Source organism: Motacilla alba, chromosome 14 (genome assembly GCF_015832195.1).
Source record: "Motacilla alba alba isolate MOTALB_02 chromosome 14, Motacilla_alba_V1.0_pri, whole genome shotgun sequence".
Taxonomy (NCBI): Eukaryota; Metazoa; Chordata; class Aves; order Passeriformes; family Motacillidae; genus Motacilla; species Motacilla alba.
Window position 1 is genome coordinate 1,476,304 of NC_052029.1, and position 25,865 is coordinate 1,502,168.

Below are 25,865 nucleotides of genomic sequence, written 5' to 3' on the forward strand. Positions count from 1 at the left end.
GCAGCAGGATCCTCTCCCCTGGCACTCCTGAAGCTGCTGCACTGAGAGCTCCACTCCAACCTCCCTGGCTGCTCCACACAGCCCTCTGTGCTTTCACTGCTGCTCCTGAGGATTCCTGCTGCCAGGAGCTGCTCTGCTTCCCTGCAGCAAATGCTCTCCTGGCTCCAGAGCTCACACTTCAAAGCAGAGGCTGTGAGCCAGCATCAAATATTTTAGTTAAGATTCTACTTTTCTTTATTTAAAACCAGGCTGTGACAATACCACAATAGCAACAACAACTTGGAGCCCCAAATGGGGCTATTCCAGCCTCCAACTACTACTTGGCATTCAGGAACCCCCCAAGTGTCCTCTGTGGTGCATCAGTGCCATGGCACTGTAGGACGTGGCACTGTAGGTGACCCGACGAACAATCTGCAGCATTTAGGAAGTAAGACAGCAGCAGCCTTTGAGGCCTGGCTGGGCTGTGAACACACACATTGAACTGTCACTCTGGACAAACCCACAGAGCTGAGGTGACCCCTGCTAGACATCGGCCTGCTTGTGCATTGTACAGCTCTCAAGGCATTTATCTGTTCCCAGCCCACCCCGAGCTGTTTGGGTGTTAAGTAGCAAAAGGGGGCTCAGAGGTTCTGTTGCAGGAGCATCACTTCATCAGGCAGTGAAAAAATCAAACCCTTTAGGACATCACAGCATTAGGGAGGAGAGCACACCCAGCACACCAGGATTTAAGCAGTCTCTTTATACATTCAATCTGCTAAAGGCAACAGGAAGAAGTCATTAAATAAAGCTACTTAAAATCTAAAAACTTTAACACAACGCGTGTTGATGCTGAAAAGGAAAATAAGTTTGAAAAAGTGTATGGAAAGCAGTTTTGGCCGTCAGGACCTGACCTCCAGCATTCAGAGCTTCTTCTCCTCCAGCTAAGCCTGACAGCCAAAACAGCAAGGAGCTGTTTTCAATTAGCCTGCATCTACAATCCTCCTAACACTGGTGACAAAAAAATGCTAGGATGGTTGTGAAATGAGTGATGCATTTGGTTTTTAGTTGTCCTGGATGGTGACTCTTGCACGTAACCCTAGGCCAGATCCTTAGCTGCTGGAAAGGAGCAAAAGCTTTGCCAGTGCGCAAACAGTGCAGAGAAGGCTGAGGGGCAGCAGTGAGGACCTCTGCCAAATCCAGCGAGAGTCACTGGGATTGCTCCTGAGAGTCAGGCTCAAGAGAAAGACATCCCACCTTGGGACCATGGATGTTTGCTTTTCATGGCTATGAGCCTGTGCACAGGACGACAGAGTAGAGATGATAGAGAAGGAATATTTCTGCTGCTTACTCCATGAGAAGTAAGTTCTGACCTTAAATAAACTTGCAGCATTTTTAGCCTGAATTAAACTTGTCACTCAGCTTGTTAGAACTTCTGACACTCAAACTATACTGAGCTGAAACAGAACCATCCACGGTTAATTTCCTACATTGTCTTACCTGTGGAAAAAAACTGCAGATATCAACTAAATGTAAAGAACATTGGAGACCTACAGATCTGGAGATGGACTTCGGATGAGGGCATACAGTGACAGGACAAAGGGGAATGATTCCCACTGCCAGAGGGCAGAGTTAGATGGGGAGAAATTGTTCCCTGTGAGTGTGGAGAGGCCCTGGCACAGGGTGCCCAGAGAAGCTGTGGCTGCCCCTGGAAGGGTCCAAGGTCAGGCTGGATGGGGCTTGGAGCCACCTGGGATGGTGGAAGGTGTCCCTGCCCATGGCAGGGGGTGGGATGGGCTTTAAGTTCCCTTCAACCCAAACTGTTCTGTGATTCAAAAAACACTGAGTCATCACTAAAACCTTAGTGAAGAGTCAGGAAGCTGCTTGGAAGTGCAGGCCAGGAGCTCAGATGTTGCAGCTTTCACTTGCAGAGCCAGGCAGGGGGCTCCTGAGGTGCCACTGGTCTGTCAGAGACTGTGAGTGATGCGGGAGATGAGAAACACCCCCCACACCAGAGAGGGACCCCAGAGGAGCCACCCCCACCCAAATTCGTGCAGCAGGAGCAGAACTGCCCTGGCCTGATGAGCAGCACTCAGGCAGCACAGAAGCACACACCAAGGCTCCCAATGTGTGTGTCCAAGAGCTCAGGCTCCCAGCTGCACAGATATGTGTCAGCACATGCCGTGGGCAGCACCAAGAAATGAGGTCAAGCAGAAAGCAGCACTGACTCACATCAGGCACATGTGGGGCAGTTTCATCCACGGCAGTTTCATCTCAAGCACAAAATACAACTGCACAGGCAATGAGAGCTGATGCTTCTGCAAACCTCCCAGTGCCTGATCTTTGTTCTTTTTTCCCCCCAAATCATGACTTATTTTTATAGATGAGTGTAGAAAGATCCCTCTCTTGCAGCAGAAACCATAAACTGCTCTTAGCAGTGAGAGCTGAACATGAAGTGCACTGTGGCAAGAGGAGCAAATCATTGACAAGTGTTGTCAGAGATTTCTCATCTGCACCACTAATGCAGCAACTGAAATTATCCAACACATACAGAAGACCCTGTAAGGTCTCTGGGGGTTATTCCCAACCTGTAGCTTTAGGGACCTAACCCTATAAATGCCCTAAAGTGTGTGAAAATGGTCAATGTCAACATTGAGCGTGAAGGGCTGAGGCACTAAAAACAACAGGAACACAACTCCCTAGCACGTTCAAAGCTGAAACCCTCCAGCCCCAGCTAGCTCATCTAACCTAATAATTCACTGCAAATAACATTAAATATGCAATATCTCTCTCTCTCAGCAATTTCCTGCATATTGGACTTGCTCACCCAAACCAAATTCTCCTCCCCAATACATCATAGAAGGCTCACAAATATTTGCGTCACTCATAAGTGGCAGAGGTACCTCTCCTTCTGGATTTTTCATTCATTATAACATTTTTAAAGAATCCCTTCTAGCTTTCCAGCTACAATAGAAAGAAAATGAAAACTAAGTTTCTACTTGGGAATTTTCTTGGCTGTAAGATAAAATTAGAAGACATGCAATGTCAAATCTACTGATCTAATTGAAGGGAAGACAAGATGAGGCCCAGAGAGGCATGGACAATCCATTGGAGGAACAGATCCATTTAAAAGAGGACACAGACGAAAAAGATAAAATAGAAAGGAAAAACATGACAAGATAACAAAGCCTAACAGAAGTCAAGGTTCTTTTCAAGTATAAGGTATAAAGGTGTCAGGCACTGAATATGTGTTTGAAGAGCATAATACTTTTGATCCATTAATGTGAATCCAAGTTAGGAACAAAGCAGGTGGAAATGACTACAGCGACCTTGGACAGGTGTGGGAAAAACACCCTTTGCTTAAATCTGTTTTAGAAGGAAGGACAAGAAAAAAGAAAAAATTCAGAACTCCCAAATGACAAGAAAAGACTTGTTACGCTGATTCCCTTTTACTTCCTCAGATGCACAGGCCTGGCTAAGAGAGCGAAGAGGGGAACATTCTTCCAAGGACTTGGAATACACATGGATCTCCTGCCTGCAAATGCTCCAACCCAAGCTGCAGGGGCATTAGCAAACGGCAGAGTGTAAATCCAATTACCCTGACACAGGTAACAAAGGTATCACAGGAAAAGGCTCAGCTCATTTCTGGAGCACAGCCTCAGGCACACACATGGCCTCTGCATAAGTCCAAGGAGGAGAACTCCTGTTCTTGGGGGTGGGCTCCACAAAGGGCCTGGGATGTGTGTGAGCCCAGATATAAGGAATTGCTTGCCAAATTTGGCTGTGACACCCCTATTTCTCAAACTCTCCTATGTGAGCAAAGCACATCCACTGCTTTGTAGGGTCCAAACACTGGAGGTTCTGAGGGAAAAATACTTTTCCCAACTTACTTCCTGTGTTCTGTTCAGGTCATGTTGTGAGGGACGACCCTTCCCAGTGAGGAATTAAGCACAAGTGTATCAGGCTGAAGGGTGCCCAGAGATCTGTAAAACATGGGGGTGTCTTGAGGTCACCCTGCAACCTCGGCTTTCCTACCACAGCCTGAGACCTCAGCACTCCAAAGGCTCCCACACAGCATTTGAGGGGAGAAGATGAAAGCAGCTGAATCTCAGTGCTGAGGAAGCTGCTGTCAGATTTATGGTGAAGAAGATTAACAGCAATGCCACGTGCTGAGGAGCAAAACAGCTTCACTGCACACCCACTCTTCCCTGCAAAACTTCCAGCAACTGACAGCTGGTACCTGACAGCTCCGTGAGATCCACGCTGCCTCCACACAAACGGGAGCAGCCAGCTCTGCACCCAGCTCAGCCTGCACGGACCACCACAGGACTGAAATGCTGCTTGACAACGGCAGATCCTGCTGGGAACACAGGATTTTCACAGGACAGCGGGGGAGGGGGGTGCTAAGGGGTCTGTATTCTGCTCCCTACTCCACAGTACAGTCTGCTGGGTGACCCTGGAAAAGGAACTTGTTCATGAGAAAGAGGACTGACAACTGTGCTAAGACTTGCTGGACAATAAAGGATGACATTTACAACCCCAGCCCTCAATTCCCAGGGAATTTTAAGTTCTGTTATGCTGAAAAACTGAAAGCAAATAAAATTAAAGCACTGCAGAATTAAGCCTACCAGCCCCTGGCCTTTAGGCATGTCCTAACAAGCTTACAAAGGATTTGTCTCAAGGCAGCCCTCCTCAATTAGCAGCCAATCGACTGAGGAGCATCTGGCGGTAGCTTTATCCTGGTAATAGACACAACAGGAATGTGGAGAGGTGCGCATGGAGCAAGGGTTCCCAGGATCTTCATCGCAGGTACTGGTGTCTTATTCTCACACAGGATACACTGAGAGAGCAAAGAGCACAGCCAGGAAAGCTCCACTGCCACAAACATCACCCCAGGCTGGTCAGGGCAATTCTGTGGCAGGTCACTGGTTTACCTGTGAACAGACATGGCCAGTCTGGGGAAGACTGGGGGAAAAAGGGGTGGATTTGGGACAGAGCTCGACTGTCAGCAAAAGCAGTGTTCATCTGGGTGATCAGAGAGCAAAGTGAACAGCAACCACTCTCAGCTGCTGCTGCCTTTGGGGTCCCCTACTCACAATGAAGAACAAACTGATGCCCTCAGTTTTAACGGTTGAAATAAAAGGTTGGAGGCCGTTTCAGATAAAACATCTTAAGGCATGAATTTCTCAGAAATCTTGAAGAGGCCACATTGTCAAGAGGAACTCAACAGAGGCTCTCTCTTCCATTCATGGGAATCATATCAGCTGTCTGCTACAGCTGCAGCTTTCCATCTTCATTCTGGGCTCCCATAAACTAAAGGAACTGGGAACAGGCAATGGAGGAAGCAGCAGGCTAAAAGTGGCAAACACAAAGCCTGGGATCCCTTCAGCTGACTGAAATGCCCAGCAGATTACAAAACAAAACCTTGCAAGACTCCATAAGCAAGCTCCTCAAACAACACCTAAATGCTGCCCTTGAAATGCAACAGCAAACATTTGAGAAGGGTATTTGACTCACACCTAATTGTGGCAAAGTCCAGAATATTGAAAAGAAACTCTGCCTAAAGCAGCTGATGGTCAACATCAGCCTTCTGCATCTCCAGTGAATGAACTTCAATGACAGCCCTCAAGCCCCTTGTGGAAATCACAAGATTTGGAGAGGTCTCCTGACAATTCAATCACAGAGCGGGTGGGGAAGAACAATAGAGAAGACTTTTTCCAAAGATTTCCAGCCTTTAATCAAATCAAAAAGCTCAATATTATTCAGAATCCAGTTATAGATACATCAGCACTACAGTGCTGATTGGGACCACATCTGGACAGATTTTGAGCAGAGTGGCATTTGGTGATATGGTAAAGAATGTGTCTGGCCACAAACTGACCCTGCCTAACAATGTCAATATGTCAATTGTTTTTTCCTTCCTTGTCAAAGAATAATTACAAAAGGTTGGGTTTTCTTGGTTTTTTTTTTTTTTTTTTTTCCTTCTAACAACTAAGCTGCTATTCTTAATGCTGAGATACTGATCCTTATTTTTCCTGGAAAACTGGAGGAGGGGAGCTGAGGTTCTGTTCCTGCAGTAGGACTGTCATAGACATCCAGCCAAGCCCATAGTCCCCCACCTCCCACTGGCCTTCAGCAGCTGGAGCAGGGAAAATGCTGAGTGTTACTCACTGCCATGACGAGCTCGAAAGGGTATTTGTAGACTCGAACTGGAGACTGATATTTCTGCACCATTTTTACCACACACCTGTAATAGAGAGAAATTGGAACATTTTAGATCCCCCACGCCAAGCAGCATAATACATTCTAGGTGATTTGTACAGACATTACCAGAAATTGTAGCTCTTTCTTACAAATAGAGAGGAGATTTATTAGGTAGAATATCTTGCCTAGTAAGTGGCAGAGACAGAGGCAAGTCTCTGCAGTCCCAGTCCAGAGCTGTGCCCAGCATCCTGTGTTGCTTGCCAGCACTACTGTAATAAATTCAACCTGGAGCTCCAACAAAACTCACAATAATTAAGCACAGTACAGAGATGTAAAGCCAGAATGAATCGTACTCTGGAGAAGGAGCCTGTCTTAAGAGCCTTACAGAGCCTACAGAGCAATTCTTCCCCCCATCCTCCTTCCCTACATTATATCTATAATCATCAGGGCAAAATCTTTCTCATTGAAAGCTTCCACAGCTTCCCATGCCTCAGTGTTTTAAATGCTTTTGTGCACAAAGTAGGATTCAGATGTTTTAGCTCACTGAAAGCAAGGAAAAGGAAGCAGCATGCTGAAAGAACATGCCTGATGCTAAGCTGGCAATCACATCCCACTGCCTGGATGCCCACTGTTCCAGCTGAACTGAGGCAAGAACTGCAGGGAGCAGGAACAATCCCATCCTCAGCATTTCCCTGCTCCCAGCCACCTCTCACTGTCCTCATCAGAATTCCTCCCTCAGACTCTCCTGCCTGGGTTTTAACCCTCAAGCACGCACCAGTAACCAGCATCTCAAGGGAAGTGCACAAATCATTATCAAAAGCATTATGAGGTTGCTTTCTGCAATTCCTTTAGGAATTCCTTTGTACTGCTCCTGCTAATGCCATCCACGAACGTCAGGACACAAAAGGCTGGACGGCTGGTTGGAGGCACTGTGCTCATTCCACCCCACTCAAATTCCACTGCTGAGCAGACATGGCCCTCGGCAACTTGACGCAGTGTAGCGCTGAACTCAACAGTCAGAGCACTCAGACAACTTATCCCTGACATTTTCAGCCCAAAACCTGAGGTGAAACATGAATAGGCAGTAGATCTATGCAAGGGTAAGGGAAAAAGGACTTGAAAAGTTTGAGTACCTGAGAATGGGGGATTTTTGGAGAAATAGGGCCCAATGATCAGACAGTTCCTCTGCAGGGGATCACATTACCCAAGCAGCAAAGGTCAGGGCTCGCTGGATCTCTCAGTCTCACTGGTGCTAAAAGCCAGTCCATGCCAAGCCAGTCAATGCAGAGAGAACCTCCCAGCAGAGCATCCAGCCCAGCATGCAGCGAGAGGAGCAGGCCAAGCACATCCCAGGAAGCCCGGGCTGCTATCAGGTATCAGATACCCGAGCCAAGAGGCACAGGACAGGGCACCTTGGAACATGACCTGCAACATGATTAGGCTGGGCAGGGACCCTCCTGTGAGCGCAAACAGAGCGGAAGAAGCCTCCCCAAGCACATTTAGCTGGGATCTTGCTTATTCTGACCTCACCTCCTACACCAGGAATCCCTGCACCTCAGCAGGAGAAGGTCAGAAACCCCCACAGCAAGAAGGTTCAAGACAGACCAGTCTAGAATCACCCACAGAGGCACCAGACCAGAGGCACCAGCCACAAAACAGTGGGATGGAACAAGCTGTAGTTCAGCAGCCATAACTGTGCTGCCTGGACAGAGCCACTGCTCCCGGCAGCTGCTGGACCCGACTGCCACAGGTTTATTGCCATTGTGCTCCTCCAGCTGAGGGAAGGCTGGAGAAAAGAGCCAGCGACTATTACACCCACAGGAAGCTGTGGAAGAATGACAGCTGATAACTCACACCTGCCCTAGAAATCTTTCATACCTCGGGAGAGTGCAGTGGCAGCAGACCTTCTATGCCCTCTCCTCTAAACAGAGCTGTGAGACGGTCATTGTGCTTCTCAAAGCAACAGGGACTTCTGCTATAAGTCCTGGAAAAAAAGGAAAAAAACATCACAAAAGGCAGTGAAAGGTGGCTACTTGGCACACCGGCTGAAGGTGATGATTAGCACTGATAAGGACAAAGAATCCCAGGTGCTACCATTGGGCATCTGGGCCATATTAGCTCAAGAGTGCATCCTCCCAGGGCTTTAACACCGAAGACAGATGTGTTTTTAAATTCATCTTGTGTTCCAAATTATAAACAGGTATGTTCAACCACCAGAAAGAAACCACAGAGTATGTCCGCTCCTCAAACATCCTTCCAGTCTACAGTGGCCCAGGCTCCTTGCTCAACTTCCTATTTGCATCTGGCTAAAAAAAACATATTAGGGAGGACAACTCAGGTGAAGAGCAGCGACCCACTGAACAGCAGCATGATCTCTCAGAAACCCCAGCCCACAGGTGGAGGCACACCTGGAGCATCCGTGGGGAAATACCAGGAAAAAGGCTCAATACCAGCTGGCCAAGCCCAGAGCAGTTGATAAAAGTTCAGAGGTTGCAGTCATCAGTGCACTGAAGCAACAAATCTGGCTACTTACAACCATCCCAATAAGATACTAAAAGTATTTAAATTCTTGCACAGCTGAACACAGAAAACAGCAGCAGCCACCACATTTCACCTGTGGTGAAATGTGACACACTGTGCCAACAGCACTGAGCCCTGGGAGCCTCAGCTCCCTGGGCACCCCTTTTGCTCCAGCCCACGCAACAACTCTGTGAATCAAGCAGAGAGAGCTCATTACAAGTTTGAGATCCACCTGCTGGGTGCTCCAGGAAAGGAGGTGGGAAGAGGAGGGATATGGACCCCTGACGGCACTTGCTGTAATTCTGGGAGCATTCCAGAGAAATGGATTCTGAAGAAGGAGTGGTGCACCCCCAGTGTGCAAAGCTCTCCCAACACAGGAGCCAGGCCTAAACATCACTACACACAGCAAAAGGACAGGCAGTGACAGTAACCGTGCGTTTCCTTCTCATCCAGAATCAGCCACTGCACACCTGAGGGATTTTCCACATGCTTGACTTCTATTCTATGATTTGTAGGAGCAGCTTACTCGACAGAATACAGCCAGATGGTTGGAAATCAGAAATGGAGTGTATTGATTAAATACACAGAAATCCCTGACTCAAACCCCCTCACCCCTGCTCCTCAGCCAGGCACAGAACTTGCTCAGCTCCTTCCACACTGGAGCTGCCTGCTGGATGTGGAACTGGCAGCAAGTGACTTTATTAACTTCTCCCACCTGTGGTGGCTGCTTTTCATCTTGAAGAGAACTGAGCAGGTTTTTTTGTTTTGTTTTTGACAAAGAACTGCTGAAAATAGCAGGATTCTTGACTTCCTCAAATACCATTACGCCACGTGAAAGCCAGCTGTGGCACCCAGCTAAGCTGAAATTTCCAGTTAGAAAAGGGGGACTCCACAGGGCTACATTCTTTCCTCCTGCCTTCCAGTGAAAGGTGTGTGACATTTCCTCTGCCTGGGGCCCCTTTCACTTAGGAGATATTGTAATTGATGCTTTATACACAGAATAACAACACAGTACCAAGCTGTAGGATATTTATTAGAGCTTTTTCACCTAAGAACTTAAGAACAAGTCTCTTGAAGCTTGATATAAGGAAGGCTCAAGGCAGAATGGTGCCAGAATAAATCTTTACCAGTTTCTAGAAGCAGATGTCTGCTCAGGCAGGGCTTAATCTTGCCCCTGAGAAACACCTCTGGAGCAGGTGAAGCAGCATGGACGGTGCAGGTCACTGTGCTGAGGTGGAGCCTGGGCACTGCTCCTACACCTGGCAGAGGTACCTGGGAGTCCTGGCATGCATCAAAACCAAAGACAAGCAACACAAACACCCAAACAACAACATTTATACATTCCTGACCACACAAGAAGGAAGTCTTTTTGGCTGAGGGGAAGAAGGAAACGGAACAGTGTCCAGCACTCTGCTCTCAGAGCTGTTTCTCTTCCATGTATGTATCACAACAAGCTCCATGCCAAATATTTCCACACATCCATCCCATAAGGTAATTTTCTCACCAAAGAATGACCACAGAACTTTTATGCACAGCAATACGTTAACTCCCTGATACTTGCCAGCTTGCAGCAGGAGATAAGCATTCCTGCAGTAAACCTCTCATTCTTCACCTTACTACTCCACAGGAAGTCATACCACAACCATTTATCCATCCAGTGTAGGAAACAGTTCAATTCTCAAACACAATGTAAGAGTAGGAGACACAGAATCCTGGAATGGTCTGGGTTGGAAGGGACCTTAAAGCCTTTCCTGTTCCCCCCCCCCCCCCCACATTGGGCAGGGACACGTCCCACCATCCCAGGCTGCTCCAAGCCCCGTCCAACCTGGCCTTGAACATTTCCAGGGATGGGGCAGCCACAGCTGCTCTGGGCAACCTGTGCCAGGGCCTCATCACCCTCCATCCCTTGTCTCTCTCCAGTTCTCCTGGAGCCCCTTTAGGCCCTGCAAGGGGCTCTGAGGTGTCCCTGGAGCCTTCTCTTCCCCAGGTGAGCACCCCCAGCTCTGCCAGCCTGGCTCCAGAGCAGAGGGGCTCCAGCCCTTGGGGCATCTCCATGGGCTCCTCTGGACCCACTTCAAGAAGTTCACCTCCTTCTTCTGACAAAGACCCCATGCTTCAGTTTAACACATAAATCAAGAGCAGAGCCAGGCAGAAGCTCACCCAACAGTACAACAAAGCACCAGCAAACTGTTTCAGCGTGCCTTGAGTTAAGTCTGCAGCTGTATTTTCCTTGAACAGTGGCTGGCTGTCATCAGCCCCACCAGATAGGTGGTGCCATCAACACAAGCACCTTCTCACCATCTACAGACCAATTTTACTGCTTGGAGGAGTTTAGCCAAGTGACCCAGAGAATATACTTGGTTCACTTTGAAGCTGACTAGAAAAGAGGGAATCACAGAATGGTTTGGAAGGGACCTTAAAGGCCATCTCGTTCTAGCCCCTGCCAAGGGCTAGTGCTAGCCCCACCACCCCAAGTTGCTCCAAACATCGTCCAGCCTGGCCTTGGGCACTTCCAGAGATGGGGCAGCAACAGCTTCTCTGGGCAACCTGTTAAATCCATCAATGCACTTAACAGCCATTGATCAGGGGCACCCTTTGAGTTTATAAATACTTCAGGGCGAGTTTCAGGGTGGATCTGTTGAACCCCGGGGGGCTCGGCGTGCCCGGCTCTGCGGAGCGGCTCGGGCTGGTGCCGGGGTCCCGCTCGCAGCCCCAGGCACGGCTCGGCCCGCCGGGAGCGAGCCCCGCCCGCCGCACTGCCCCGGCACCACACACACCCGACAGCTCAGAACCGCCCTGTTTCATCCTCAGACCCCAAGGGATCCTCCGCCACCCCACGCCCACCGCGCGGGTCCTCACCGGCTCCTTCCCCGATCCCACAGGATTATGACTAAAATTTCCCTCTCGGCTTCCCGTGTCCGAAGGACAGCGGCTCCCGGCGCCCCCACACCCACCCGCCGCCCCCGCTCCGCCGCCTCACGACGCGCCCGGGCGCGCGAGGCAGGAAAAGCCTCACGCCCACCCTCCCTCCCGCCCCTCCCTCACACGGCGGCCCCGAGGGACCCCCGGAGAGCGCTGCCCACCGCGGCCGCCTCCCGTACCCCCACCCAGATTCCCGAGCCCACACTCCAGCGCCCGGCTCCCCTGCCGCCCGTCCCGCTCCCCCTCACCGCAGGCGCGGCGCAGCCCGGCCGGACCCATCCCGCTCTCGGCGGCTCCCGCGGCTGCGGCGGCCCCGCCCCTCTGCCGGCCCCGCCCCCCGCGCGGCCCCGCCCCCGCAGGGCGCTGTCCATTGTGCTGCGGGGGCGCGAGCAGGCCCCGCCCCCCGCACGTGCGGCCCCCCCGCGCCCCCCGCCGCCATCTCGCTGAGGGGCGGGAGGGTCCGGCCGGAGGGGACGGCGCTGCCCAGTGTCCCGCCTGACGCTGCCCTCTGGCCGTGGGAAGCCGTTCCATCCTCTGTCCCAAGTCCCTCTCCAAATCTCCTGGAGCCCTTTTAGGCACTGGAAGGAGCTCTAAAGTCTCCGCGGAGCCTTCTCCAGGTGAACACCCCCAGCTCTCTCAGGCTGTCCCCACAGCAGAGCTGCTCCATCCCTCTGATCATCTTGCTGCCTCCTCTGGATTTGCTCCGGCACTCCGTGTCCTTCCTGTGCTGAGGACTCGAGACCCGGGCCCGTCTCCAGGTGGGGTCTCATGAGGGCAGAACAGAGAATAATGAGGGCTGTGTGTGGAGATGGGCTCACCCCAGAGGGGCGACAGCAGATGGGCTCTCCCTCAGAGGAGTCACAGCAACAATCCTGCCAGAGCTCCAGGAGTGCTTGGGCAACGCTCTCAGGCACAGGGTGGGATTGTTGGAGTGTCCTGTGCAGGGCCGTGTTGGACTGGATGATCCTGATGGGACCCTTTCAGTTCAGGATATTCCATGTTTCTATGATTCTCCCCCAGCTGGCACCTGCCCTTGTGGAGGAGAAACCTTCTTGGGTCAGGGCAGGAGGAGGCAGAGCCACAGCTCCTGAACACAATCCAATCCTGCTCATCCCAGGGTAGATCAGAGCAAAGGGACCTGCTCACCTCAGCCCTTTACTCTATCACTGTATTGTTTGATTTATTACGTGACTTATTACACACCTGTGAACCCGTTCCTTGAGCAAATATTCCCCAAACTGTACTCTCTGCTGAGGTACAAGCGGATCACCCAGACAAGTGATACTGAGAAGGACACTGGGAGGCATCCTCGCCTCTCAGCTTCCCCCTCTCCCACCAGCTCTGAAAACCCGTGCGGTGTTTGGTGAATCTTGGTGGCTTTGCAGCTCAGGGTGAGTGGCCCCTGTTTGTCAGGCCATGTGCTGGGCAGTTGTCACCACTCAGTGACAGTCCTTGGGGCTGTGGCCCTGTGGAGGAAATGATGCCAACACTGCCTGACTTTGGGGTGTCAAAGAGTGGCTGAGCAGCTGGTCCTGGAGCAGGAGAGGTGTGTGGCACCGAAAGTGGTGGAGGAGAGGGATGTGGGACTCTGGCTGGGGAATGTTTGCAGCTTCAGAGCCTCTTTCAGGTTCTCCCTAAGGACCAGCTGCCCCTTTGCCTGCTGGTATTGAAGTAATGTCACATTTACTGCTACTTTGTCTTTTTCTGGCTCCTTATCACTTCCAGCTGTGGAGTGTCCCCTTATCAGGGCAGGCATTTCAGGAAGCTGCAGTGCTATTTCTGATCAGCAATATTTCCTGAAATGTTCTGCTATCTCAGACAGAGGAGACCAGCCTGACACTGCTCAAAAACAGCCACTGACCATCAAATGCCAGAGCTCCCAGGGCTGCAGCCTGTGGAGCCAGAGCACTTTTCCTAAAAAACAGCACAACTTGGCATCAAAAGTCACAAACTTACTCAAGGCCTGCAACATCTACTTTATAAATATATATTCAGAATAAAAGCAAAATGTGTTTATTTATAAATAAATATTCTGAATTTCCCATCACAATGCAACTTCCTTTTTTAAAGAAGTTGTATGTCTCTCCTGTTCCTCATTTACTGTTAAATTTCCTCAGAGAAAACAGAAGAAAAAATAAAGCACTATTTCCATCTTCTTGCTACAGAATTTACACCAGCCTGTGACTACTTTGAGCCCTAATTGTGGTCGTTTCCCTTTTGTTCGGGTCATAAAAGCTGGATGGGATTTTGGTGACTCCCAATCCATCTTTTTCTCTGCTGTGCAGCCCTAACTATAATTCCTATTTTCCAACACTTGTTTTCTCCTGCTGCCAGAAGGTCACCTTGGCATTTTCCAGTGTCAGTGGGCTGCCTTTTCCTCTGACACAGGGCCAGCTCTCCAGGGCATTCCCAAGGGCCCTGACTGTCCTCCCACCTACCAGGACAGGGTGTTAGTCTCAAGGGCTGGCACTGACCCTCACTTTTTTTCTCATGGGAGCTCCTCAGAAAGAAGCTCTCACCCCTCAGCAGCCCAGCCCAGGAACTCCTGCAGTTAGAAAGGATAATGTCTTCCAGGAAGGACATCTGGTCTGGAGATATCATTTAGCCTCGATTTCCCCCATTACAAGGGCATTTCACTTCAAATTCTGCTTTTGTCTCAACTTCTCTGCCTCATCTGGTGGCATAAATTAAAAAAAATTCAACAGCAATTCAAATGCATTGGCACGTCATGTGCAGGAAAAAGCTTAGAGGGATTGTCCATGGTATTGTTATTCCTATTTACCTTATTAGGAAAGCAGCTGAAAGAACTTGCAAAGGAGGTTTGTGGCAAAGCTGCAGTCAGCGAGGCCAGAAAGTTCACTGGTTTGTGATGGAGGTGCTGGGGTAACTCGGCCCTGAGCAGGAGGAGCATCCCCCTGGATCCCTGAGGGAAAGTGAAAGGCAAAGGCAGCTTCACACCTCCAGCCCAGCCCTTTCTGCAGTGTCACTCTGAGGAGCTGCTGCCCAGCCCTCTGCCACACGGGTTCAACAGCCCTTAGAAAATCAGCACTGGTTAAACATTAAAGGCTTGCTTTAAAAATTCAGCAGTAAAGTTACCTGCTGAACTTCAGTTCTGCCTTTTAGAACCCCATTTAAGCAGCATAGAGGTGCATTCCACTCTCTAAACCTGGGCTGCGGTCCAGGTGTTGCAGTGGAGCTGAGAGGAAGAAGAGGTTCCCCACACAGCCTCCAGTGCTGGGATAGACACATCAGCCTACTGCCCTGCACCGTTCTGGGCTGGAGCTCACCTCTGCCACCTCCACACTTTGGTAAAGACACCTTTTAAGCACTTCACCTCGCTCTGTTTCACCGGAGCTGAGCAAAAGCTGCATCTGCTGTTCTGAGAGTCAGGAAAAGTTGAAACATTGAGGCTTTCTTCACTGAAACCAGCCCAGCCGTACCCAAGCCCACAGCACTCGCAGACCCCCTTGTGCCAGAGGTTGCCCCGCATCCCCTGGATCCCTTTGGGCTTTGCCTTGCCCATGCCACTCTCAGTCCCGTTTGTTTTTTGGTGCAAACCTGAGATGAAATGTGCTGCCCAAGGTCACGCAGCGAGATGGCAGAGATGAAACTGGAGACCAGCAGGCTGAGATTGGGTTTCTTTCCCCGTGGGACTGCAGATGAACAGTGTGCTAATGGCTCTGCTACATTCACCTTCCAAGACAATGCCGAGGTGGCTTGCTGCCCCGCCTTCCCTGCTTCTGCAGCTTTTGAAATAGACGCTCCAATCTTGGTTTGGTTTGTTGTGTGAGGCAGAGGGGTCTCCCACCCTCTGACCCACCAGCAGCTAAGAACTGAATTTCTGCTTTGCATGAGAGAAATACAAAATAAACCCATCACATCGGTACTATTTAACCCCCAAAGCTTCCAGCTCAGCAGCTGATCCCACTGATGCTCTTTAAATGCATCTTCTTGAGTTTATCACCTGCAGTGTGTTGACGTGCTCTGTTTATGGGGGTCTCTCTGCATTTTGGCTCATAAAATATTTGCCATATTCCAGCCTGTCATAGAATCATGGAAACACAGAATGGTTTGGGCTGGAAGGGACCTTAATGCTCATCCAGTTCCACGCCCTGCCATGAGCAGGGACACCTTCCACCATCCCAGGCTGCTCCAAACCCCATCCAACCTGGCCTTGGGCACTTCCAGGGCTGGGACAGCCACAGCTGCTCTGTGCCAGGCCCCCACCAACCTCATGGGGAAGTTTTTCCTGATATCTAATCTAAACCTGCTCTCTGTCAGTGTGAAGAATTCTCCTTTGTCCTGTTACTACATGTTCTTGTAAAAACTGCCCCTCCATCTTTTGTGTAGGATCCCTTCAGGATCTGGAAGGCCACTCAGGAAGATCTAATACCATTCAGGTCTCATTTTTATCACAAATACTCCTTCTCATTTCTGTGCAGTCATTCTGGGACCCTCCAAGGCACATTCTCTGAGACAAACGCAGCACATTGTGACAGCAGCACATCTCCACAACCTTACAAGCAAGCCAAAAGTATTGCAAATTAACCCAGAATTCAGCTGTCTTGTAGAGTGCTAGACAGGCCCTGTATGAATAAAGAACACCTTATTTAAATAACTTCTCTTTCTGTGCTGTTTGTTCCTTTATGCATTGCCCCTTTTGCCTCTTGGTAGTTCCGTGAGGAGATGTCACCCTGTGCCTTGCTGAGTTCTGCCTGATTTCCCTTGCCAGGGAGTAAAGCCTGACACAGGTTTGTTATTCTGGGTCACCGAAATCAGTGTCACCTCCAGGAGCACAGCTCTTGTCAGAGCTTAGCTCTGAGCACTGCTCTGCAGAGGTGGTGTTGGAACAGCAGGGTTAATAGAGAGAGGGAAGTCTGCCGGGCTTGGAGCAAAGGCACAAGGAATAGGGTAAATTCAAAGGAAATACTGGAAACCAGCTGAGAAACATGGAAGCTTTGGGAAGCATGCAATGTTTGATCCTTGTTTGACATGAGGCTTTCCAGTGGCTGATGGGAACATGGAAGATTTCCTTTCCTGAGCCAGTAAGCTGAGAGCACAGAGCTGTTGGGGCTATTTACAAGGTTGAGAACTTCACAGCTCTTTTGGAAACAGACAGTTCAGGAGACCCCAAATACAGCGGCCTTGCAGCAGCATCCCCTTCTTTCCAGCCCTTGCCAGGTGCCAGCACCAACCACACAATGCTTATTTCATCCAAACCCTCACCCCCTGTGATGCTTTAATACAAAATCTTCTTTCTTGGGACCTTAAATTCACATCTATGGAATAATACAGACTGTGGAAGCAGCACCAAGAGTTTCTCTTTCAGGCCATGTAACTGGTCCCTGCTGGGACAGTCCCGGTCTGTGCCTTTCCAGCACTCAGGGAGGTGGAGTGCAGAACTCGTATTTTGAGAAAATGACTCCGTTCCATGACTGTCAGAGATGGTATTGAAGTTTCTGTGGATTTCCACCACAGATTGTTGATTTTTCTAGTGCATTAAGTGCAGCCTAAACAGGTGTGTTTTCCCCATAACTTTGCCCTTTTCTCCCAGGTGTCTCAAGTGACATTGGGTATGTAAAATAACACAGCACAACCCAAGACCTGCTCGTTCCCAAAATCCTGTTTGTGCTGTTCCCTGACTAGTGTGACAAGCAGTGGCTGGAGACATCTTTCTAGGATGCCACATCCAGCCAAATGCTTTTGGAGAGACGCTGCCAGGAGCAGACTGGGATCTGCTGGTTAACCGCAGGGGAACTGGAAGTGTTTTTCCAGAGCCAGGGTTCACCAGACTGGTGAGACTGGATTTTGCTGTGTGTGCCTCTTCCTGTCTGTGTAACACAGGAGATGAGAACAAAGCTCTAGGGCCAAACCCACAGGTAACACCAGGATCTGCTATCATTGCATCACAGCAGAGAGCACTGGGGAATGAGCTATCAAACAGGATATCCCAAGATGAATATTTTCTCCTTCCTGGGAACATTCCTTGTCAGCAGTCCAAAGGATTATGTCTCCTTTTAAAAGAAGTCCTTTAATTTATATTCTGAGGTATGCACTCCCCAGATTTAATTTACCCCAAGCTATGAAATTAAGCTTACCCAAAATTTCAGACTGGTTATTTATGTGATATATTCCACCACACACTTGCTGGTTTAGCAGTGCAGTGATACCTCGAGTGCAGGAGATGCTGGTGAGGGTCATTATTTTGCCTAAGCCTTTAATTTAGACAATAAAGGATCCACATGCTTTGAACCCCCACAAAGAAGATTTGAAGTAATCTTAACAAATTATTTGTAAAAGCCAGATTGTACCCCATTTTGCTGCAACTTCTCAATGCATCTCCCCAGGAGCTGCCAAAATAAGAGAGAGGAAAAATGGTCTCAGACTGTGTCTTTGTCTGTGAGACGCTGAACGCAGCAGCTGCAATCAGAACCCAGAGAGCAAATTCCTTGTGAGGAGTGTTTCCATTTTATTTTCCAGAACTCTGCCCATCTCAGATCTGATCCCCATCCACTGCTGTCTCAGTCTTGCATCACGTGGATCTCATTTCCCAGTGACACCAGGGACCTTTACTGAGCTATGTTCACTATTCCCACTATGTCGTGCCCCGCGTTCCAGGGAGGGCTCGCTGTCCACGCTGTGACCAGAGCACCCTGCTGGCTGTCCTGCACTCTGGACAACAACTGCCTAAGGTGTTGCTTCCCACTCCAAGCACTGCAGCTGGGATAAGCTATACAAAAAGAATAAAAAGAGAAGTACCTATCCCAAGACAACTAGGACACTAGGGATTAAGCTGCTTTGATTACAGTCACTAAATAGACTTTGGTTTTTCATCTGAAATACCAAAAGGGATCTGTTGGAGACCCCTGAGTCCCTCAGGTACATTCATGCTACCCGGAATACAAGCTCTAAAAGGCTGCCACAGAAATCCAGGCCTCTGTAGCCTCATGAGAATATTTTTCCTATAAAGCTGCAAAACCGTGAGCAAAAAGCCTTGTATGATAACTCGGAGGTAGACGCGCAGGGGAGGTTGCTGAAAAAGTCTTGGATAGTTAGGAAGAATGATCCTTGTATCAGAAAGCTTGTTCTCAGTCGGCTTGGCCTGGAAGCTGAGGTGCCTGGGGGGTGTCTTTCCCATCTGCCATGGCATGGATGGCCATGGTTCAGAGCACCACCAAGCCATGGGATATTTATGTCGACTTCTCAGGCAGTTCCGTTGGGCTTGGTGGCTGTGGTTGGTCACTCTTGGTCTGGCCTGCAGGAGGGGGCCACGTGGTCTTCTGATGAAGGTGGCTGAAAAGGAGAAATATGCTTTAGATAGTTTGGGAGAAGGACACAGAGGGTAATGTGAAGACAGCACTCGTTATTTAGGAAAGAGGAGGAAGCCACAGATCTTGCCTTGTTACACTGTGCAAGCTGCCTGTTTTGTCTGAAAATGCTTTTCATAACCTTGAAATTATCATTTGCAAATGGGTACTTTGTACCTAAACAAAAAACTGTGCTGGCAGATCTTCAGGTTGAGTTAAGCTTAGAAAGCAGTAGGAGATATTTAGGTCTCAAAGTGCCCTTTCAGATAACTTTAGGAAATGGCTCTGTTAAATACAAGCAGTTTAAGAGATTTCAGGAAAATTTAACAGTTTAAGGTCCAAACAAAGCCATGCCATCCTGCTTTCCTTGTCTGGAGTTTCACAGCATCTCAATATCACAGCATAAAAAATTAACATATTCAGTGATGCTTTTTCCCTTACACAGAGTGCACTATAAAAATGCTGGCTAGACAAGCCACAGAACCACAAATTCCCATCTGGCCTGAAGGAAAACCAGCATTTTATAAAGCAAAAGAGAAATCCAGGAATTCACACCATGCAGGGCTGGAAGTCTCTTTCTGTCTAGGAATTTCACAGTGTTTCTCTGTCATGGCCATCTGGAGGCCTCTTCTAGACTGTCTGATCAAAAGTCATCAAGCAACAGTTTTGGTTAAAAAACCCCAACAAAACAAACAGGAATTTTGAGTATCTGTGTTGTCCAAATTACAGACCACAGCAGTTTTGACACCTACTCCTTGTAATTTGGGATTCCTTCAGCAGGCAGGCACTGGTCCCTGTCCCATGGCAGAGCTGCAGATGGAAGCACAGAGCCAAGTGTTAGAGCAGAGAACATGCCCAACGCTGCTGCATTATAATAATGCACATTTAAATGGGGCAGGAGCTCAGAAAATGCTGACAGCACTCATAAACCAGAGGTGCTCCTGAAAGGCTGCAATTATTTGCTTTGTGTCTTGTGCTTTGAGACAAAGCCAGTGCTGGGCCGTGGCCACACTGAGCTGGCAAATAGCATCAAAGAGCAAGGACTGGGCACCTGTTTGGGGCTGTGCATTCACCTGGACGTGACACTGAGGAGGTCAGACGTTCATTTTGTGGGGGAAGAGACAAGCAGGGTCAAATAATTGCTACCAAGAAATGTCTATGGCTTATGGACCAGCTCAGAGTCCCAGACTGGGAAAGAGAATCCAGATTCCCATGGGGCTGGATGCCTGTTCCCTGATTTTCTCACAGATATGATGAAAAGGGAGCCAGGCTGGTTTTTTACTCCAAGGAAACGGGGAGGTGACTGTTCCCTTCCGCTCAGCATTGCTGTAACGATACCTGGATGGCAGAAGGAAAGTTTGGATCCTGGGTTTAAAGCTGTTGGGGAACTGGACAGGATCCAGCAAGGGAAGCCCCAGGCCTGCAGGGAGAGGCTGGGGAGGGCTGAGGGAGCCAGGCTTGTTTAGCCTGGCAAAGAGGAGGCCAAGAGGCAACTTCACAGCCCCCACTGCTATGTCAGGGGCAATTAAAGGATACTGGAGCAGAGCTGTTTTTGGCAGTGCAGCCAGTGTAACTGGGGACAGTGGCCACAGGCTGTCCCTGGGGAAGCTCAGGCTGGGTGCTGGGAAGATCTTTGTCACAGAGCAGTGAGGGAACACCATCCAGGAAGGCTGTGGATCTCCATCCTGGCTGGCTAAACCCCTGCTACACTGCAGATCCCTTCTACTGGGATGGCCCTACCTGGAGCAGAAGATCTGATCTCCATCAGACTCTTTCAACCAGCATTTCAGTGATTCTGTGAAACACTCCTCCTGCCTGTGAGGGTTTTTCCCCTGGATAAACACCTTTCCTCTGGCCCTGGGCACAAGTCTTTGACTCCATACCCTGCGAGTCTGCATTGCAGATTCACAGATGAGTCACATGGATATAGGGCAATTACATCTCAGTGAGCATGAGAGAATCAGGGAGGCTCAACTGGTATGGAAAAATATGGAAGGTGCTGGAAACTGCCAATAACACTGACAGAGATCCCTGAGATTTGCTGGGATTCAGCTTTCTGCAGTTAATTTAGTGCTTACCGTCCTTGTTGGAGAGGATTGGTGCTAACAGTTCTTTAGCTTCTGACAGCAAAAGGTCAACAAGATCTGAAGGTGGAAGAGATGTGTCTGAGACTGCATCTGTTTTATCCTCTTCTGTTTCATGGTTGACGCTTATAAATACGGAAAGTGCCATCAATACTTCTATCAGAGAATGGTCATTGACAATCCTGGCCAGCCTCTCAGGAAGGATCTGCTACATAAATTCTGTGTGTTTGGGGGGTTGCATCTCCATCCCTCTGCATTCAAGTGTCTGTTGGACACACTTGCATTGCTTTGTTACAGAAAAATAGCAAAGTATTCTTTAGAATTTGTCAAAAGTATTTCCCCTGCATTATATTAGAAATAACCAACTTGGAAACTTAAAAACTGATTTCCATCCCTCTTAAAAACTGGCTTTTAAAGGGACTGGTCATTATCAATGAGACAGTGACTTTTCAATGATTTAATCAGTTAAAAACACACATAGAATTGCGATACATTTATGCCCAAGTGATAGGAGATAGGCTCAGGTTGGAAGGGAGTCCAGAAACCTGAGCTCTGTTTCTGCAGCCATTCATACAGCTGAGAGTCTGGAGAGCTCCTTGCTTACACGCTGTCTACTCTAACTGCTGATAAAAAAGGATGTGGTCCTAGAGCCAAAACCTGATTTATGTTCGGAAAAGCAGGTGGGTCAAAATTCTGCTGCTCGGAAACAACCTGCCTGGGGTCTCTGCTGACAACAGAATTTAACCCAAGCTGAGTTTCAGCTACTCACTCCCAAAAAAAGCCTGAACAGAGGCCCGAGTCCCCCAGCACCAACCCACCAGCAGCCTCCAGATCATCTTTCTCCCATGGTTTCATTTCCAAAGTGAAAGTATGTTTAGAAACTCTGGGTAGGTTACGTGTGAAGCACCTTCCCCAGAAAAAGGTCAGAAAAGGACATTTCATGTTGCTGTTCACCATTCCCAGAAGCCATCTCCTACCTTTTCTCATCTGGTAAATGACTGTGTGTGCTCAGGACCTTGTAAATGTTCTGTCATGCAACAGAAAAAAAAAAAAAAAAAAAAGGGTTTCAAACTTGTAGGAATGAATAATTCCTGAGAACAAACCCCATGGGTTTTTCCCGATGATCAGATTTAATATGACAGTAATCAGCTTCTGCTTATTCATTGCCCTTGAAGCAAAATATCTCAAGGCCTTTTGCAGCTCAGGCAGCATTCATGAATCTACAGACACATCTGAATTCTGCATTTTAATACCACTGCTAAAATATATGAAATGCAACACAAAAATCCTCTTCCAAGGAATAATTTTGCAGGCTGCATTTCAGTGATCATGGCTTCCAGCAACCCCTGGCTCCTGGGCTGGACCTGCACGTGTAAGCTCTCATTACCATGCACTTCTCCAACACTACTGAGGGGTGGAGAAAAAAGGAAGACATTTTGCTCCAGTGCTCAAAATGCTGAGATGTTTGACCCTGGGGTCGAGTGAGATATATTTCCAAAGTCTGACCCCAAACTGCACAGGCTCTAGCACATAGTGCTGAAGCTCTGGGTGCATTCAATTCTTCCCTCTCTGGAGCAGAGGACACAGCATCTACATTTCCTTTTGCTCCACTGTTTCTGCTTGATTTCAAGAGTTCTTGGGACAGGCCACCAGTAGCCATAGCAGATACACTGACTACTAATGCTTCCCATTCTGGCCAGTTTATTAATTACACATACTGCTGTTCCCAATACAGGGAATGAAGTGGAAAACTCGCCAATTGAAAGACTAAACTGTTAGATTTTGCAGGAAATCCAGGGGGAAAAGCACTGGAATAGCAAAGCCCCTCTCCAGGTTCCTATTTATAGAGCTATGGCGAGGGAAGGTGAGCGCTGATGATTTTGACAGCCTCAGCACAGGGAGCCAGGAAGAGCAGAGCCACCAGCAAAACCTGCACCACGGAGTTTGCATTGCTCCCAGGGATATGAGGAGATCTGAGCTCATTCCCTGCTTCTTCCTAACCAACAGACAGTGACTTTTTTGGGTGAGAGAGGAAAAACAAAACCCTCCTGCTAATGGAGAAGGAAGTTGATTGGACTTGCAAAACCACCCTGAAGGAAAGAGGCCGTGGTGATGCTGCAGCAGCGGGGCAGGTCCACACCTCACCTGCACAAACAGGAGCAGTTTCCTATTGCAGATCTCCAGGCGCTTCCGTGAGACTTCGGATTTTCGTAGCTGGCCATCAGCCAGGGACAGCTGCCTCTTCAGCTCCAGGATGTCCTCCTGAGGCAGGGACACAGGAGGAGGAGAAAGGTGGTGGTGATGCTCCAGCCTTGGATTTTGGAAACAGCAGTTTGTGGCATGTGCTACGAGCAAAAGCCATGTCCTTTGGGAAGGGACAGTGGAAGTTATGCAAATTATAACACAGATCCAGAGACTGTGTTGGCCTTGTGCTCCCACACAGCAAATGATCTATGTGCTATTTCATTTTCTCCTGTGTAAATAGAAGGAGGGTAACCTTAGTTGTGGCTGCCCCATCCCTGGAAGTGTCCAAGGCCAGGTTGGATGGGGCTTGGAACAACCTGAGATAGTGGAATGTGTCCCTGCCTGTGGCAGGGGTTGGCATGAGAGGAGCTTTGTGATCTCTTCTGGCCCAAATCGTTCCATGACTCTGTGAACCCACAGAAGAAGAGTCTGAAGGGTTGGGGGTTTTTCCAGGGGGTTGCATTACCTCTATTTCAGAGATGTGCTTTGCTTTTTTCCCCGCCAGCTGCATCTTCAGTTCTGCAATTTCAGCCTCCAGCAGGTGGATCACTTCCTCGTAGTCCTGCTCGGCGCTGTGGGCCTGTCTCTGCACCACCTCGGCCATCTGCAGTTTGCTGTGCAGGGTCCGGTTCTCCGACAGGAACCCCAGCGCCTTCTGCAAGCACGCGGAACTTCTGATGAACACACCACGTCCCCCTCAGCTGCCAAGCCCCAAACCCACCCCCAGCACCGCAGAAATCCCTTCACTAACTTGGTTCAGCCTCTGAAGCTCATCCTCCATTGACTTCTTGCTGCTCTCCACTTCTCTCAGGAGAGACTGTGGGAAATATTTTCACCAGATTAGAAGCAACAAATGACAGGACATTTTCTAGAATGCCCCTACCCACCAGAAGATTATTTTACAGAAGTTCTGTGCACTTTTCCCCCACAGGGAGAGCTTTTAGAGCTGAGACCTGCAGAATTCCACCTGGACGCAGCTGAGGTGCTCACAGCCAGGTGAGGGTGAGAGGACAGGTGCTGCTTCTGTTAATCACACACTGGAATTCTTAATGAGACCTGCTTTTTAAATATATTAACTCCCTGCTGAGAAGGGACTGCATGCTTTGAGTACAAATAAGTTTTCCTTTGAGGTTGAGAGCGAGAAAGAGGCGATTAAGGAGAGTGGAAGGTGAGAGGCTCCTGTGTGGCGAGGAATGCACAGAATGCAAAGTGGTGACTTCTCCAGAGGGACATGCCACCCCATTACCCCCATGGAGAGCTACAGCAGAACACCCCAGCCAAGAAATCTGCTCCCAGGGGAGGCTCCACCTTCAGCCTGCGGACTTCGTGCCGCAGATCCCTCATCTCCAGCTGCAGCTGCTCCAGGTCCTCGCTGCCATTGCACGTGGGAGAGTCAAAGGTCTGCAAGGAGAGGGACAGACTCATCACACCTTGAATCAAAATTGCCTAAAAATGGAGTCAGCATTTTTATGCAATAGATCAAAAGGCACATTAAATAATTCAGCTCCAGGATGGTTCATTTCGCCCCACAGAATTTCACTCTCTGATCCCCATCATTGCTGATATAGCTGAGCTAGACTGAATATTCCCTTTGTGAACCAAATGAAATTACTTAGAATTGATTAATTATGGCTATTTCTCCTTCTGCATGACTGCCAGGCTGCTTCCTCATATTATACCATAGATATTGTTATTTCCTTATTAAAAATGAGAAGTTTGAGGTCTTTTATAGAATACCCTATTAAAAATGATTAATGAATAGTTCTGCCTTGTCTTTCTAACTCTAGAACAACCAGAAAATGGTAATTTAGCTTCTTCCATCTCAGAATTCCATGGATTTCATGTAGAAGATCCATGGATTCAATGTAGCAGAGCTTTGGGGTGACTGACCAGGGAGTGAAAAGCTGATGTATCCAGCAAGTTGGCCACTTCATGCTGAGTGAAGAGCACAGAGCTGGAATCCAGACCAGCCTTGTCCAGCTCCTCCTGCATCAGATCCCTGAGTGCTTGGAGAACATCTGTGAGAAACAATCAGTTTTTACCAGGCTAAAAGGGAAAATTGCGGTGGGTTAGGACAAAATGCCACTGATTTTGGGGCCATCCACTGGTGCCAAGCAGGGTTTAGAGATGCCAGACAGGTTTCTCTAATAGTCCTGGGTTTGCCAGAAATCCCATCAAGCTTAAATGAGTTGTTGACAGCCTTTATCAGACTTCTGTTCCTTATCCAACTGAAAAAGAACAACATTTTTAAAACCCAGAAAACCCCAGATATATTCACAGGGGAGTTTTCATGACTGTGGTTTTGAAAGTTTTAAAATTTTAAGCTAAACTCACATTTCCCTGACAAAAGGCACCTGCTGGCCATTTCTCACTTTGCTGATTTAAACAAAAACCCAACTCAGTGAGTTCAGTACTTAGAGAAGGTGTTAAATTTACAAGTCTGAAAATGCACATTAATTTTGCTTTCAGACATGAAGGAAAGCACAGCAGAAGGGGCTGCGTGGGATAGGTGGGAGCCATCAGGGAGGTGGCACCAGGGTCCCAGAGCTTCCAGTCACAGAATCACAGAAACATGGAATGGTTTGGACACAAAGGGACCATAAAGACG

General features: G+C 48.8%; 2 protein-coding genes across 5 annotated transcripts in view; both read right to left on the reverse strand.

The window, feature by feature from the left end:
* The window catches only part of SEC14L5 (SEC14 like lipid binding 5), a 39,635-nt gene extending 27,674 nt beyond the window's left edge, over window positions 1-11,961 (reverse strand). The window contains exons 1-3 of one of the 2 annotated variants that reach the window (XM_038151216.1): window positions 11,871-11,961; window positions 8,059-8,164; window positions 6,148-6,223 (exon numbers count right to left, since the gene is read on the reverse strand). In XM_038151216.1, the coding sequence (XP_038007144.1) occupies window positions 6,148-6,210 (63 nt within the window). In that variant the 5' untranslated portion in view covers window positions 6,211-6,223; window positions 8,059-8,164; window positions 11,871-11,961. Of the gene's footprint in view, window positions 1-6,147; window positions 6,224-8,058; window positions 8,165-9,827; window positions 10,463-11,870 lie in introns of those variants that run through there. The other variant, XM_038151217.1, reaches the window with a different exon arrangement.
* Window positions 11,962-17,529: 5,568 nt separating this feature from the next.
* LOC119707064 (syntaxin-binding protein 4-like) overlaps window positions 17,530-25,865 on the reverse strand; it is a 47,834-nt gene continuing 39,498 nt past the window's right edge. Inside the window, exons 14-23 of one of the 3 annotated variants that reach the window (XM_038151554.1) lie at window positions 25,148-25,275; window positions 24,566-24,658; window positions 24,009-24,074; window positions 23,724-23,912; window positions 23,159-23,275; window positions 21,991-22,040; window positions 21,008-21,138; window positions 19,682-19,739; window positions 19,485-19,568; window positions 17,551-18,915 (exon numbers count right to left, since the gene is read on the reverse strand). In XM_038151554.1, coding sequence (XP_038007482.1) covers window positions 18,813-18,915; window positions 19,485-19,568; window positions 19,682-19,739; window positions 21,008-21,138; window positions 21,991-22,040; window positions 23,159-23,275; window positions 23,724-23,912; window positions 24,009-24,074; window positions 24,566-24,658; window positions 25,148-25,275 — 1,019 coding nt within the window. In that variant the 3' untranslated portion in view covers window positions 17,551-18,812. Of the gene's footprint in view, window positions 18,916-19,484; window positions 19,569-19,681; window positions 19,740-21,007; window positions 21,139-21,990; window positions 22,041-23,158; window positions 23,276-23,723; window positions 23,913-24,008; window positions 24,075-24,565; window positions 24,659-25,147; window positions 25,276-25,865 lie in introns of all 3 variants that reach the window. The other 2 variants (XM_038151556.1, XM_038151553.1) reach the window with 2 other exon arrangements.